Raw genomic sequence first — 16,704 nt, 5'->3', positions numbered from 1 at the left:
ACTGCTACGTCATCTCACTGTGTATTTCATACACACCGCCTGCCCTGTTCCATCATCTCACACTGTCTTTCATACATACCGCCTGCCCTGTTCCATCATCTCACACTGTCTTTCATACACATCGCCTGCCCTGCTCCGTCATCTCACACTGTGTCTTTCATACACACCGCCTGCCCTGCTCCATCATCTCACACTGTCTTTCATACACACCGCCTGCCCTGCTCCATCATCTCACACTGTCTTTCATACACACTGCCTGCCCTGTTCCATCATCTCACACTGTCTTTCATACACACTGCCTGCCCTGCTCCATCCTCTCACAATATGTCTTTCATACACACTGCCTGCCCTGCTCCGTCATCTCACACTGTCTTTCATACACACCGCCTGCCCTGCTCCATCATCTCACACTGTCTTTCATACACACTGCCTGCCCTGCTTCATCATCTCACAATGTGTCTTTCATACACACTGCCTGCCCTGCTCCATCATCTCACACTGTCTTTCATACACACCGCCTGCCCTGCTCCATCATCTCACACTGTCTTTCATACACACTGCCTGCCCTGCTTCATCATCTCACAATGTGTCTTTCATACACACTGCCTGCCCTGCTCCATCATCTCACACTGTCTTTCATACACACCGCCTGCCCTGCTCCATCATCTCACACTGTCTTTGATACACACCGCCTGCCCTGTTCCATCATCTCACACTGTCTTTCATACACACCGCCTGCCCTGCTCCATCCTCTCACACTGTCTTTCATACACACCGCCTGCCCTGCTCCATCATCTCACTGTGTCTTTCATACACACCGCCTGCCCTGTTCCATCATCTCACACTCTCTTTCATACACACCGCCTGCCCTGCTCCATCATCTCACACTGTCTTTGATACACACCGCCTGCCCTGTTCCATCTCACACTGTCTTTCATACATACCGCCTGCTCTGTTCCATCATCTCACACTGTCTTTCATACACACCGCCTGCCCTGTTCCATCATCTCACACTGTCTTTCATACACATCGCCTGCACTGCTACGTCATCTCACACTGTCTTTCATACACACCGCCTGCCCTGTTCCATCATCTCACACTGTGTCTTTCATACACACTGCCTGCCCTGCTCCATCATCTCACACTGTCTTTCATACATACCGCCTGCCCTGTTCCATCATCTCACACTGTCTTTCATACACACCGCCTGCCCTGCTCCGTCATCTCACACTGTCTTTCATACACACCGCCTGCCCGGCTCCGTCATCTCACACTGTCTTTCATACACACCGCCTGCCCTGCTCCATCATCTCACACTGTCTTTCATACACACCGCCTGCCCTGCTCCGTCATCTCACACTGTCTTTCATACACACCGCCTGCCCTACTCCGTCATCTCACACTGTCTTTCATACACACCGCCTGCCCTGCTCCATCATCTCACACTGTCTTTCATACACATCGCCTGCCCTGCTCCATCATCTCACACTGTCTTTCATACACATCGCCTGCCCTGCTGTCATCTCACACTGTCTTTCATACACACCGCCTGCCCTGTTCCATCATCTCACACTGTGTCTTTCATACACACTGCCTGCCCTGCTCCATCATCTCACACTGTCTTTGATACACATCGCCTGCCCTGTTCCATCATCTCACACTGTCTTTCATACATACTGCCTGCCCTGCTCCGTCATCTCACACTGTCTTTCATACACACCGCCTGCCCTACTCCGTCATCTCACACTGTCTTTCATACACACCGCCTGCCCTGCTCCATCATCTCACACTGTCTTTCATACACATCGCCTGCCCTGCTCCATCATCTTACACTGTCTTTCATACACATCGCCTGCCCTGCTGTCATCTCACACTGTCTTTCATACACACCACCTGCCCTGTTCCATCATCTCACACTGTGTCTTTCATACACACTGCCTGCCCTGCTCCATCATCTCACACTGTCTTTGATACACATCGCCTGCCCTGTTCCATCATCTCACACTGTCTTTCATACATACCGCCTGCCCTGTTCCATCATCTCACACTGTCTTTGATACACACCGCCTGCCCTGCTCCATCATCTCACACAAAGTCCTGAGGCGCATCCTCGGGCTCTACGCAGGGCCCAGAGGCGACTCGATTTCCCAGACTAAGTATCCACTGGCTTCCAAGCCTCTCCTGGCGCATGGTCCACCCCCACCAGTGTGGCGCCAGGAGCTTCCCCGACTCCGCACGCAGTACCTGCTCTTGACGGCGTCCAGTTGATTCTTCAGCGATGCCTTGTGCTGCTCCACCACATCCTTCAGCGGAACCGTGACGTGTTCTCGGTGCTCCCCCTCTGTGCACTCGTGGCACATGGCCGTCTCACAAGAGCCACAGTAGAACTCCATCATCTGTGGAGAGAAGCATGGACACCGTGAAGAGCCCGGCCTCCATGTGCCACTGCCCCTGGGCGAGCGCCAGGCTTAGCAATCCCATAGGTTCACCCCTAGCCCCACTGACCTCTGAAGCCACACTCTTGTGTCTCCACTCCATCCCCACAGCAATAGCCTATTAACCTGATGGACCACAGCGAGCACTAGTAATCCTTCACTGCGCCGCTGACAAACAGCGACACCAGGACGCCATTTTGCTAGGCACAACGATGACCCCACCACAAAATGTCCACCAACTTATCGTGTGTTCTCCAAACCATATTATCAACCATTTTAAGAGACTGACTTAGAAAAAAGGAAAGCAGTTACAGCATATTTCTAAAAGTTGACCCTGTGTATGCTGGCATATGGATACTCATTGAATGCTGGCATATTGTTACCCATATGCTAGCATATTGTTACACAGTGAATGCTGGCATACGGTTAAATGGTGAATGCAGGAATATTGTTACACAGTGAATGCAGGAATATGGTTAAATAGTGAATGCGGGAATATGGTTACCCAGTGAATGCTGGCATATGGTTAAATAGTGAATGCTGGCATATGGTTACTCGATGAATGCTGGCATATTGTTACCCAGTGAATGCAGGAATATGGTTACCCAGTGAATGCAGGAATATGGTTAAATAGTGAATGCTGGCATATGGTTACTCGATGAATGCTGGCATATTGTTACCCAGTGAATGCAGGAATATGGTTAAATAGTGAATGCAGGAATATGGTTACTCAGTGAATGCTGGCATATTGTTACCCAGTGAATGCAGGAATATTGTTACCCAGTAAATGCTGGCATATGGTTAAATAGTGAATGCAGGAATATGGTTACCCAGTGAATGCTGGCATATGGTTAAATAGTGAATGCTGGCATATGGTTACTCGATGAATGCTGGCATATTGTTACCCAGTGAATGCAGGAATATGGTTACCCAGTGAATGCTGGCATATGGTTAAATAGTGAATCCTGGCATATGGTTACTCAGCAAATGCTGGCATATTGTTACACAGAGAATGCTGGCATATGTTTAAATGGTGAATGCAGGAATATGGTTACCCAGTGAATGCTGCAATATGGTTAAATAGTGAATGCGGGAATTTGGTTACTCAGAGAATGCTGGCATATTGTTACCCAGTGAATGCAGGAATATGGTTACCCAGTGAATGCTGGCATATGGTTAAATAATGAATGCAGGAATATGGTTACCCAGTGAATGCTGGCATATGGTTACCCAGTGAATGCTGGCATATGGTTAAATAGTGAATGCGGGAATATGGTTACTCAGTGAATGCTGGCATATTGTTACCCAGTGAATGCAGGAATATGGTTACCCAGTGAATGCTGACATATGGTTAAATAGTGAATGCTGGCATATGGTTAAATAGTGAATGCTAGCATATGGTTACTCAGCGAATGCTGGCATACATTTAAATGGTGAATGCAGGAATATGGTTACCCAGTGAATGCTGGCATATGGTTACCCAATGAATGCTGGCATATGGTTAAATAGTGAATGCGGGAATATGGTTACTCAGTGAATTCTGGCATATTGTTGCCCAGTGAATGCAGGAATATGGTTACCCAGTGAATGCTGGCATATGGTTAAATAGTGAATGCTGGCATATGGTTAAATAGTGAATGCTAGCATATGGTTACTCAGCGAATGCTGGCATACATTTAAATGGTGAATGCAGGAATATGGTTATCCAGTGAATGCTGGCATATGGTTAAATAGTGAATGCAGGAATATGGTTATTAGAAACTAATCCAAAGAGGAATGTTACCATATACCAATGGCATTTTATTGCATATACTACGGAACACAAGTACGATATTAACTGCAGCGACCAACGTTCCCTTTCCCATGACCCATGGACAAACGGTCTCCACCAGCCGTCGCAATCTGACCAACCAGATCTTTTTCAGTTTGTGTCTATTTGACCTAAAACATTTGACCCAATCACATTTGTTTGAATTTGACCTTTCTTTCAGTCTAAAATGATGGGCAAAGACCCCCCCCCTGCAATCCCCCCACTTCCCCTCAACCTAATCTATACCCTTACCCCACCCCATATATATATATATATATATATATATATATATTTAATTAAATTTGACCAAAAAAGGGTAAAAAAAATTTGATCAAAGGTTTTAGGTCAAATGTTTTTAGGTCAATTATGCCAATATCACCTTTTGAACTCCAATCGTATGGGCAACATTACCAGTCCCAAGGTAAGGATCCTGACAGATAGCGGTAGGACCTACCTTGCCCTCGTGGTTGGGGCAGGAGAGCGGCTTCCCAGACACGGCACTGACCGAGTCCATCATGGAGGAGTCCTCACGGTTGCACTCCGGGTTGCGCTGCAGGACCTCCATCAGGTTGGTGATGAAGAAGTTGTTCTGTAGAGCGGCAACTCCCTTCTCGGGCAGGATGGAGGTCTGACGGCACACGGGGCAGGATAGGGTTAGGCTCTGGGGCGGGATATAGTTCTGGAGACACCTGGGACGGAACAGCCACAACAAGAGGATAAGAAGGACTTCCTACTACGGAGAAGATGGGACAAGTTACAGGAAGCAGAGTCGAGCCAGGCACACCTGGAGAGATGGCAGCATGAGCAGGGCAGGAGCCTATGGTGCAGTGAGTGAAGAGGGCAAGACCAGCGGCACTGAAGTGGCAGACAGGCAGGAGGAGAGGAGGTCTGGCAGTGAGCGGCCAGGCAGTAAAGATGGAGGACGGACAATGAGAAGGTTAAAAGAAGGCATGCAGAAAGGAAATGGGCGAGGAGAAGGTGACCGCAGCTACGGGGTGAAAGATCTGGGAGGTACGGAATGAAGGTAGTGGGTAAAGCGATCAGGAGGCATGACAAGGAAAAAGGGATGAGACATGTGAGTGAAGATCAGGCAACACAGGTTTGCAATTCTGCATAAGAAATACAACCAAGACCCATTCCAAATAAACATGACCAACATTCCTAATAGAGCAAAGGATTACCCCAGCATCTCCCATCCAAGGTTCCATTTGGTGGAATCCAATTTTCTCCCAAAAAACGATCCGCTTCTGTCTTAATGCACTGGGGAACCCGTCCCCGTACCAGGTTCTCCATAGAGCTAGATTCTCTGTAAATCTACTGTAGTCAATAGCACCCAACTAATAATTATCCTTTTACTGGGAGATCGGAAGAGCACCCAACCAGAAGGTCTTCTCCCAGTTTCTACCAGTGGTGTGCTCCAAAGTATCAAACCATCCGGAGAACTCCAGAGCACACAAGCAAATCTCATCTCCTCATTATGTAAACGCTGTACAGCACACATCCAAATCCCTCATCATCCCTCTTAGAGTACTCCACAGCATGCAAGCGTTGAGAGAGCTCCACGGCACACATCCATATCTCATCTACTACCGCTGGAACCACTCCACAGCACCCATCCATATCTCATCTACTCCCGCTGGGACCACTCCACAGCACACATCCATATCTCATCTAATCCCGCTGGAACCACTCCACAGCACACATCCATATCTCATCTACTCCCGCTGGAACCACTCCACAGCACACATCCATATCTCATCTACTCCCGCTGGAACCACTCCACAGCACACATCCATATCTCATCTACTCCCGCTGGAACCACTCCACAGCACACATCCATATCTCATCTACTACCGCTGGAACCACTCCACAGCACACATCCATATCTCATCTACTACCGCTGGAACCACTCCACAGCACACACCCATATCTCATCTACTCCCGCTGGGAGCACTCCATAGCACACACCCATATCTCATCTACTACCGCTGGAACTACTCCACAGCACACATGCATATCTCAGCTACTACCGCTGGTACCACTCCACAGCACACATCCATACCTCATCTACTACCACTGGAACCACTCCACAGCACACATACGTATCTCATCTACTCCCGCTGGGAGCACTCCACAGCACACATCCGTATCTCATCTACTCCTGCTGGGAGAACTCCACAGCACACATCCATATCTCATCTACTACCGCTGGAACCACTCCACAGCACACACCCATATCTCATATACTACCGCTGGAACCACTCCACAGCACTAATCCATATCTCATCTACTCCCGCTGGAACCACTCCACAGCACACATTCATATCTCATCTACTACCCCTGGAACCACTCCACAGCACCCAACCATATCTCATCTACTCCCTCTGGGAGCACTCCCCAGCACACATCCATATCTCATCTACTTCCGCTGGAACCACTCCACAGCACACATCCATATCTCATCTACTCCTGCTGGGAGCACTCCACAGCACGCATCCGTATCTCATCTACTACCGCTGGAACAACTCCACAGCACACATCCGTATCTCTTCTACTACCGCTGGGAACACTCCACAGCACACATCCGTATCTCATCTACTCCCGCTGGGAGCACTCCACAGCACACATCCATATCTCATCTACTACCGCTGGAACCACTCCACAGCACACACCCATATCTCATCTACTACCACTGGGATCACTCCACAGCACACATCCATATCTCATCTACTACCGCTGGAACCACTCCACAGCACACACCCATATCTCATCTATTCCCGCTGGGAGCAGTCCACATCACACACCCATATCTCATCTATTCCCGCTGGGAGGAGTCCACAGCATACACACATCACACATCCATATCTCGCTTCACATCACACATGCATATCTCATCTATTCCCACTGGGATCACTCCGCTCCGTGACATGCACCCAAAGCCCATCTCTTACCATTGACAGCCTTCAACAGAACTCAACCACAATCTAAAATTCTAGAACTTGGACCCTTCAGAAATCCATTATCTGAATCACAATCTTCCCCAAAACACTGAACCAGAATCCTAGTGTCTCCCATTCAGATCCCAACAAAAACCTAATCTGAACCCCAATCGCATCTCCTCCAATTTGGGGGTCTTTCACCACATCACACAACTACAACCCTAAATTGTCCCACTCAGTGTCCTCCAAAGTCCCCGCCTGAACCTCGCTTTCTTCCATTCGGAACATACCAAAGTCCAACCAGAGTCTCGATGCTTCCTTCGAGTAACACACCTAAACGCCACCCGTTTTCATAATCTCACTTCCACAACATCCAATTAAAATCCCATCTGATTTCCAGCTAGAGATTAAAGAGAACATTCCACCCCCCCCCCCGGCATCGTTCAACTTCCAAGGAGCACCACAGCACTGCACGCCCAGAGCCTTGGCCATGATCTAGACAGAACCCCTTCTCCTTCTGCGCTGCCTGACGTGTCCATCAGCAAGCTATCCTTCACCCATCCTATGCCTCCTACCATTGCCAATGAAACTCCATTCTACGCTCATCGTCGGCCTCCGATGATCCTTCACCCATCCTATGCCTCCTACCATTGCCAACAAAACTGCATTCTACGCTCATCGTCGGCCTCCGATGATCATTCACCCATCCTATGCCTCCTACCATTGCCAACAACACTCCATTCTACGCTCGTCGTCGGCCTCCGACGATCCTTCACCCATCCTATGCCTCCGACCATTGCCAATGAAACTCCATTCTATGCTCTTTGTCAGCCCCTGACGATAGCCAACATCCCATACAGTCTAAGACAAGCCTTTCACTGTATTGAAGCAGAAGATAGAGCCAACTTGCCAGTGCCTTTAGGGAAAAGTATGTTCACAAGTATTTGCCCCCTACCCAATGAAAACCATTGCATCATTTCCAGAAATAAATACAATATAAAAAGCACACAATACTTTGCTATGGATCATACAACCATGTGTGCAGTAGCACTTTTTGGGCGTTTCTATGCGTATAACGTAATTACCAAAACAAACAATATTGTACCCAAATAACCAGACAGACTCGAAGAATATGGCAAAATACTACTTTATTATCAGTTCAATAAAGTAGGGAAACCAGTCGAACAACAAGTTGTAGTCCACACACTCTCAGTTACATTTCAGGTACACAAAGGCTCAGGTACCTCAATGTACGTCAACTATGACGTCATCCTACGTAGCAAATAATAAAACCTACCGGATGGAGGGATTGGTAAGGGGAACCTCCATTGCAAGAGATGGGAAAGGAAGCTGATCTTGCACTGTTTCGAGGTGGCTCTAGTGCCCACCAGATGTAGAACCTACATCTCAAGAGAGGCGAAAGGAAGCTGATCTTGCACTGTTTCGAGGTAGCTCAGGAAATGTGAAAGGAAGCTGATCTTGCACTGTTTCGAGGTAGCTCCAGTGCCCACCAGATGTAGAACCTACATCTCAAGAGAGGCGAAAGGAAGCCGATCTTGCACTGTTTCGAGGTGGCTCTAGTGCCCACCAGATGTAGAACCTACATCTCAAGAGAGGCGAAAGGAAGCTGATCTTGCACTGTTTCGGGGTAGCTCAGGAAATGTGAAAGGAAGCTGATCTTGCACTGTTTCGAGGTAGCTCCAGTGCCTACCAGATGTAGAACCTACATCTCAAGAGAGGCGAAAGGAAGCCGATCTTGCACTATTTTGAGGTGGCTCCAGTGCCCACCAGATGTAGAACCTACATCTCATGCGCAAGGAAGCTGATCTTGCACTGTTTCGAGGTGGCTCTAGTGCCCACCATAGGAGGAACCTGCATCCCAAAAGAAGCAACTTTATTAATGATGGCTTTGACAGAAACTACAAAGAACAGCCTATCCCTACCACACAACGTTTCTCTGAAGTTCGTATGTTAGGGTGTTAAACTAGGTAGAAAGCCTCCCCCATGCATCCCCTTTGCACACAATGTGTGATACTCCCCCCCCCCCCCCTCTCAGAGGAGAATCTGACTGTCTGCTGCAAGTGCATCATTCCCCAGAGATAGAGAGTTCATCTGAAGTTAGGAAGAGATGGGAGAGCGGTCTTGGGCCACCCTACCCATGCTGAAGGCCAGGCAGAGCAGCTGAAGGAAAGAAGAGTAAAAATCAAGAGGGAAGGTTTGGGAAAGAAACATTGTTCCTCGATTCTCACAAGGCTACATGACCCCTCTCTCCCTTGGAAGACTGGAATAGAAGACCATCTATTCTGCACTCGGTGTGTAGGCAATTATCAGATCCGCACCCTCAACCAATCCTTTTGAGTTGTGTATTAGACATGGTCGGGAAGAAACCAGATCACCAAACCACAACGCCAAGTGTCTTACATTCTGTTGCAAAGCGTTCTCAAATGATAATAACCTTCTTCCATCATTAGTTAATGATTGCCAGCAGGAGCTGGCCAGACTCTACTTAATTGACTTTATATCCTCTCGAACAAGGTCCTCAAACCGTCAAGTGAATAGCTGCTTCTGGCCTCAAACAGAATTAACCTGGTAGCATCAGATCAGGCCAGAGAGTAAGAAAGAGACAACTTGACGTTCCTCCAAGTCTGGTGCTCAGGACCACGCGTTTCATAATCCAATCAGAGGAGAGACATCTTTCTGCTTGTTCTATACTCAGAGTTCACTCTTCTGTTTCTAAGGAAATGTTTGTCATCTTCGATGCTGGTCACAAGATCTGCACTCAACAACAGCCTTTGGCCAGTGATAACTCTGAGTGCGTAGGAAGTCCTGTGCCCTGTACGTGTGGAGTACTGGCTTTCATGCCAGTGTACAAGTGACTTAGGTCTCCCAGTAGCTTGCAACTTGAAATGTTTGCAGTAGTGAGATGTCAGATGGGGTTTCATGTCCTACCTTGATAGGACATCTCCTCGTAGAGCCTATTCCCACCTCTTCGGCCCGTACGCTGGGGCATAAGCTGACATGTTCACACAGAACGCTTCCATCGCAAGACAGCTAGTCCTGTGCATCTTGTGTACAGGCACGTTTATAAATGCCATATCATATCATATCACATTGCTACATGCATCATGGGGCACTCAGTCCAGGAAAGACCTGTTTTAACTCTACTCAAAGCAATAGAGGTAGTAAGCGGTTGTGACTGATGGCCCTATATTGCAGCTTGCAGCCCCTATTAGCTGCTTTGCAACCCCTAAGATTTCACCAATCTAATTACTTATCTTTTGAAAGTATTTTATTAATTTGTACAATTGGTAGGAGATTTTGTGATGTCATGGAATGTCATGGAGTGAAAGAAAAAAGTGATGTCGGTCCCCGCAATAACATCCGGTGAAAGGCTGCCTGATGTTACTACTAGCGAGATCTGGAGTGTCAAAGGGAATGCAGTGTCACTTCCACGACCACCAGGGGTCTGGTGATATGACAGCCCCTCTTACACCAAATGAAACAGCTACGCTAGATACGTGTCACATACCCCCTTGCTGCCAATATATTTTACAGCGGTCTACCTATACTAATAATTAAATTCACAAGCAAGGTCCCAGGAAGAGGTATGTCTTAAACGTCACTGTGTAGTGGCGTCTTCCTCCCGCTACATGTTCCTGCTTCCATCAGTTGGGGATAGGCAAGCCTGACGGAGGCGTGATAGAACATATTACCCTCCGGTTGCCATACCCCCCCCAGTCAATTCGCTCATCATCTGCACTGTCTGTCCATGAACATGAAGGGGACTGACATAGGTGCACGGCGTGTAGGTGGTCAGGGCAAAGTCATGGGTGCATGTGGGGTTACACATGCTCAACATTAACTGAACACAGCTTGCTCGACAGCTTAGGCATCAGTTTCCCATCTAGCCATTAGACGGGGGAGGGTCCCTTCAGTGACCAATAGGACAGCTCTGAACATTAGGAGAGCAGCAATAGCAATAAATGGAGCGATCCTTTATTTTCAGATCGTTTTCTTGACCATTTGTACTACTGCTTAGTCAGCCATTCGCTTCACCCAATCATTTTATCTCTCAGTGAAAATTGTAAGATATTGACACCTTTGGAGGAGTTCTACAGATACAGACATCAAAGACATCTGTGGAAGAGTTCTACAGATATACAGCAATTGATGACACATTTGGAAGGGTTCTCGGGATACAGATATCGATGGCATATATGGAAGGGTTCTACAGATATACAGCTATTGATTACCCCTTTGGAAGGGTTCTGCAGATGCAGATATCGATGGCATAAATGAAAGGGTTCTACAGATATACAGCGATTGATGACCCCTTTGGAAGGGTTCTGCAGATACAGATATAGATGGCATATATGGAAGAGTTCTACAGATATACAGCGATTGATGACCCCTTTTGGAAGGGTTCTGCAGATACAGATATCGATGGCATATATGGAAGAGTTCTACAGATATACAGCTATTGATGACCCCTTTGGAAGGGTTCTGCAGATACAGATATCGATGGCATATATGGAAGAGTTCTACAGATATACAGCTATTGATGACCCCTTTGGAAGGGTTCTGCAGATACAGATATCGATGGCATATATGGAAGCGTTCTACAGATATACAGCTATTGATGACCCCTTTGGAAGGGTTCTGCAGATACAGATATCGATGGCATATATGGAAGAGTTCTACAGATATACAGCTATTGATTACCCCTTTGGAAGGGTTCTGCAGATACAGATATCGATGGCATATATGGAAGAGTTCTACAGATATACAGCTATTGATAACCCCTTTGGAAGGGTTCTGCAGATACAGATACCGATGGCATCTAAGGAAGAGTTCTATAGCTACACAGATATTGAGCCTTTTAAAGAATTCCAAATGTTCACGGCAATTGATACATTTGAAAGAATGCTACAGATGCCCAGATATTGATTATGGCAGAAAAGGATTGCCGAAAACATCTGATCTACAGATTATCCTGGCTGCTACCTACAATCTTAGAATCGTCTCCTGTTGCTTAACTGCCCACCTTCCAAATAGTACATTCCCAATTATAAAACATTAAGAAAAAAGGATGGTGTCCACAATGCAACCAATGGTAGAACAGTTAACGGTTTCTTTCACCTCCACAAAGCTCAGTCATTTAACATGTTCATTGCAATTAGACTGCCTATATAGAAAGATTCTAATAACCGCAAGACACACTGAAGTACTTTGAAGCAGTATCACTGCACCCTGGCGCATTAAAAATCACTAAATAAACAAGCATTGGCTATGCCAACAGTTTGGACATTTGTATAGGCATGGGAAAGGCACTTGCCAGGCACTGCCGTAGTATTAACTGGCCACTGATAGTAGCAGGTGCAAAATGGTGTGAGTACCTCGGCATCTTCTAGCAGTGCCTAGCAAATGCCCAATTCGTATACACAAGCCAGAACTGTTGGCTTTGTCAATGCTTGTTTTAAAAATATTGAATTAAAGGACACGCAAAGTGCTTATAAATTGAGTCGCTGAAGGCAGATCTGGTTAAGACATTTTTATTACATCAGTATTAGGATCACAGCTCCAATTAAGTCATTAACTCTCAGAAGAGTGCTTTGAAAACGCACTGGCAGGCACTTGAGTACAAAGTTAGATGGTAAGACTTGAATAAAGCGAGCTCCAAGAGTTCCTATGAGACGTTTTTTTGGGCAGGGAGGTGCAGGAACTGGGTGGGAATGGCCATAGGGATTAGCATGGCCATGGGCAGTCAATGGGTGGTGCGAGGAACCTGGCGTCCTCACTACTTTTCCCCCTGTATCTTCTCGGGTGGCCAGGGAACGGCCATCGATTTTGGATCCCAACCCTTTTTTTGGGGGGCGGGGGGTTTAAAAAATTATATATATGGAATGTGGGTTTTTGGTAATAGATAAAAACTGAAAGGGAATGGGGAGTTGGGACACCCCCCCCCCCCAAAATAATTTTTTTAAAAATGTGCGGTAAAAAAACATAGGAAAAACATCCCACAATAAAATGACATGGAACCCATTTGTTCCCTTTGTTCTCTCTGGGAAAGGCTTGGTTCCTTGCCCAGGGGACAGGAGAAACCACCAGATATAGGCCTATAGAAAAACACCAGACCAGCAATAAAGGAAATTCCAAGTTTGATCAGTAGCTTGATAAAAGGCGGAGTCATTGTTATTGAGCTGTGCTCTTTTGCAAAGGGCAGAACAAGACGAATTGACAATGGAAACTTGAGAGGGCGTGAAATGGGAGGTAATCCTCACTACAGTAAGATTCACAGATGTATCCCTCAGAATGATAGGAGGTGTTACCATGGAAACAGAGAACTGCGGCAAATCCTTGGAATCTCAGACAGGTACTTAAGGCACACGTCATGACCCTCGAACAGTAAAATGCGGAGCAGTTATTTGCTAGATCAGATCTTCCCATACAGATGTGAATGTTGGAAGCCAGGGGTTAAGCGGCGTACTGGTGATTAGTAGGGATGGGGCCGGCGACGTCATAAAGGCTTAACTGTGAAACCCAGAGCACGACCATGGCCCTTGTGTAGTGTTTCAAATCAAACGATGCCCCGCGGCTTAGTTCTGGCCACAGAACTAAGTGTTCTTTAGAGCAAGAAGTTAAGTGAAAACGCGGCCACTACGAGTTGCTGCAATTCCTCGAAGTAGGGTTTAGTTTGCAGTGTCGCGGGCAGAGTGTTCTTAGGCGCTCTATGGGGAACTCCTGTTCATTCTAGGAAGTCTGTGCAGATATTTGAGGGGCGCACACCTTGACAAACTTGCTTGCAGCTGGCATAGAGTGGCCCAATATGCGAGAGGCCTCAGCTACGCAAGGCTGGGCTCTGCACATCTTTACTGACGGGCCTTCCCAAGGAAGAAGCTCGAGACTCAAAACAAGCGTTTAGACATACAAAGTTTGGTAGAACAGGCTTGTTCTTTTACCGGTGCTTATAGAGCGGGGAGGGAAAGTGACCCTCACCCCCCACCCTGAAGAAATGCAAAAGGCGCCTTTAGATTTGGAAGGATCTGATTGGCAAAATATCCAGTCCTGGAAGAGGTTGCATTTATCGAGTGCCTGCTGCGCGCTCCATCTTGAGACTGGGTTCAGGGTTTCCTCAGATGGGTCACCGTGCATGTGTCCACTCACAGCATCTCCGGGAACAGTTCCGTTACCACGGACAGAGTTTCTGGTGGATTTGTTGTGTAACACTTGTGCATGAGCGCCAAAGAAATAAAATATCAATATCAATTTGTTACCATGGAGATTTAAGGACTCTGCTAGGAAGTGTTGGACCCTAAAAGCTGTAGCGGGGTCCAGATTTCCAATAATAAGAGGTGAATTTTGTCTTCTTCTGTTTTAGACTTAATCAAATGTTTGGGAGCCTTGTTAAGTTCCGAGACTGTTCTGCGTCCTGGATACTGCTGTCGTGTTTTCTAGGAGCACCCAATGTGTCCAGTCTGCACAGTTGCACGCGGACACTCGCAGACAGTTGGAGGACTTGCATGCATAGAACTGATTACGCTTCTTTAAATCTCCTAGTGTACTTTTCCACAGACTCAGGATATTATAGGTTATTTATAACGCGCTTAATACCCAGAGGGTTCAAAGCGCGGAGCCGGGAATCGAACCTGTGGTGCTCTGTGTCATCTTGCTTCCAAGACGAGCACTCCTCCCGAGACAGGATCAGAGGTTCAAAATGAGTGATCTGACCAATCATGGATCTAGTCAGTGCAAGTTTGACTCGGTCATTAAGAAGAATGAATCCATTGCGTGGTTACCCGGTCTAAGGGAGAACTTTGGTTCGAAGCCCGGCGGAACCACTTTTGATCTTGGGCAAATCACACTTGCTGTGTCAGAGTTTCCTTACCTGCTAAAAGTAAGTGTGTGTAAAAACCTAGCAAAATACTAATACTCAGAACCAAATATCAAAGGAAATTGAGCATGCGGTTCAATCTCTAAGGGCCCAAAAGGCGCTCACTTAACGTCAATGTGCTGTGGTTTCACCACTTACAGGGCTTCACCCCATGGTCGACCCTCGTTTAACCTTCACATGATAGGTTATTTATAATGCGCTTAATACCCAGAGGTTTCTAAGCGCGGACCCGGGGATCGAACCGGTGTTGGTCCGTGTCGTCTTGCTTCCAAGGCGAGCGTGTTGCCCCTGAGCTATCCTCCCGAGACTCACATGGGTGAAAGGCTGGCAGTGTTGTACTTAGTATGTTATTCGTTAAAGTGAGCCCAGCTGCCATTGCTTTATAGTTCTCAATGAGCTTTATCTCATCTTATTGGCATTTGTAGAGCGCGGCGTTCGCCCGAGGGCATCTTGGCGCTAGCCTATGAAGTCACCGGTGCCCAATCCCTTGGGTTTCTTGCAAACAGAACAGCATCAGAAGGGTGGCCACACTAACAAGAGACACGTCAAATACACGCAGAGGCAAGCGTGCACCCAGACACCTGAGGAGGGGGGTACAAGCCGCCATGAGCAGCACTCCCATCACCCCTTCCAATGCACACCGGTCTTCTCTTGCCAGCACAGAGCACTGAGGCTCCGCGGTGTCTTCTTTTAGTACGCTTTGACCGTGTTGTATGGCGCAGACGTGCCCCGGGGTGTCTACGCCCTTTGCACCCATTGTCTACATAGCAATAGTTCAGTCCCTCCACAAAGCTGAGCCCCATATAGATTCCACGGCAGTATATTCAATTACAGTCATGCAGGTTTGGCGCCATGAAGTACGTCACGAGGGCGGATCAGGAGAGCTGTGGGGGGATGGGGCAGTTGAGGTGTCATGGCACCGTCAGTTTCCTTTATGAGGGTGCAGGTCAGGGTGTTGAAGGGGACATTGTTACCAAAGCAACTCCAGTCTAGCTTGTTCCTCTTACCTTTCACCTCGCATGCCTTTTACATAGACATCCCAGGCAATACATTTACAACTACGAAGGCACGTGTCCAAAGTCCAACGTTTTACTGTGTTTCTAGGGTGTCCCATTTGTGGGAATGTGACGGGATGCCATCTGTGAGGGCGTGACTGCCAGAGCCTTTTTTTGATTTTTAGTGTTAAATGAAGCTGGTAATTCTATCTGTGAAAGTGAGCTCTGCTAATCAGACCCACCTTTCGTAATGCTCCATGCTGATAAGTAAAGTGCAAGAATCTTAATATGCTGAGACCGTCAACCCACAGCAGTTGCCCTGAGTTACAGAGTAACAAGGCAATTCCTGCAAACCACCTGCTGGAACCAAACGTTCCAACAGACAGTGTCTGCCTTTAACAGTGGGCACCCCAATTTAAAGGACTGTGTATCCCAGGGCATGGTGGCAGTTTGATTAATAAATCAATATAAGCCATGTCTGGCTTGACATGGTGGCTCCTGGAAAAACACAATTATACTGGCCAAACCTTTTGATATCATGTTGTTGTGAGCCCGTTTTCTAGTGACACATTCCACTGACAAGGCCTTTGCGTATCAGCTTTCTTGGACTGTGTTAAACCCCAAAAATAAAATG

General features: G+C 47.2%; 1 protein-coding gene across 3 annotated transcripts in view; it reads right to left on the bottom strand.

Moving 5' to 3' along the window:
- TRIM3 (tripartite motif containing 3) overlaps positions 1-16,704 on the bottom strand; it is a 551,630-nt gene that overhangs the window by 224,548 nt on the left and 310,378 nt on the right. For all 3 annotated transcript variants that reach the window (XM_069640490.1, XM_069640489.1, XM_069640491.1), the window contains exons 3-4: positions 4,700-4,934; positions 2,245-2,396 (exon numbers count right to left, since the gene is read on the bottom strand). In XM_069640490.1, coding sequence (XP_069496591.1) covers positions 2,245-2,396; positions 4,700-4,934 — 387 coding nt within the window. The remainder of the gene's footprint in view (positions 1-2,244; positions 2,397-4,699; positions 4,935-16,704) is intronic.

Source organism: Ambystoma mexicanum, chromosome 7q, assembly GCF_040938575.1.
Source record: "Ambystoma mexicanum isolate Mex_15411 chromosome 7q, UKY_AmexF1_1, whole genome shotgun sequence".
Taxonomy (NCBI): Eukaryota; Metazoa; Chordata; class Amphibia; order Caudata; family Ambystomatidae; genus Ambystoma; species Ambystoma mexicanum.
Note: the sequence above shows the minus strand (reverse complement) of the source record. Positions and strands in the feature narration are given on the sequence as shown.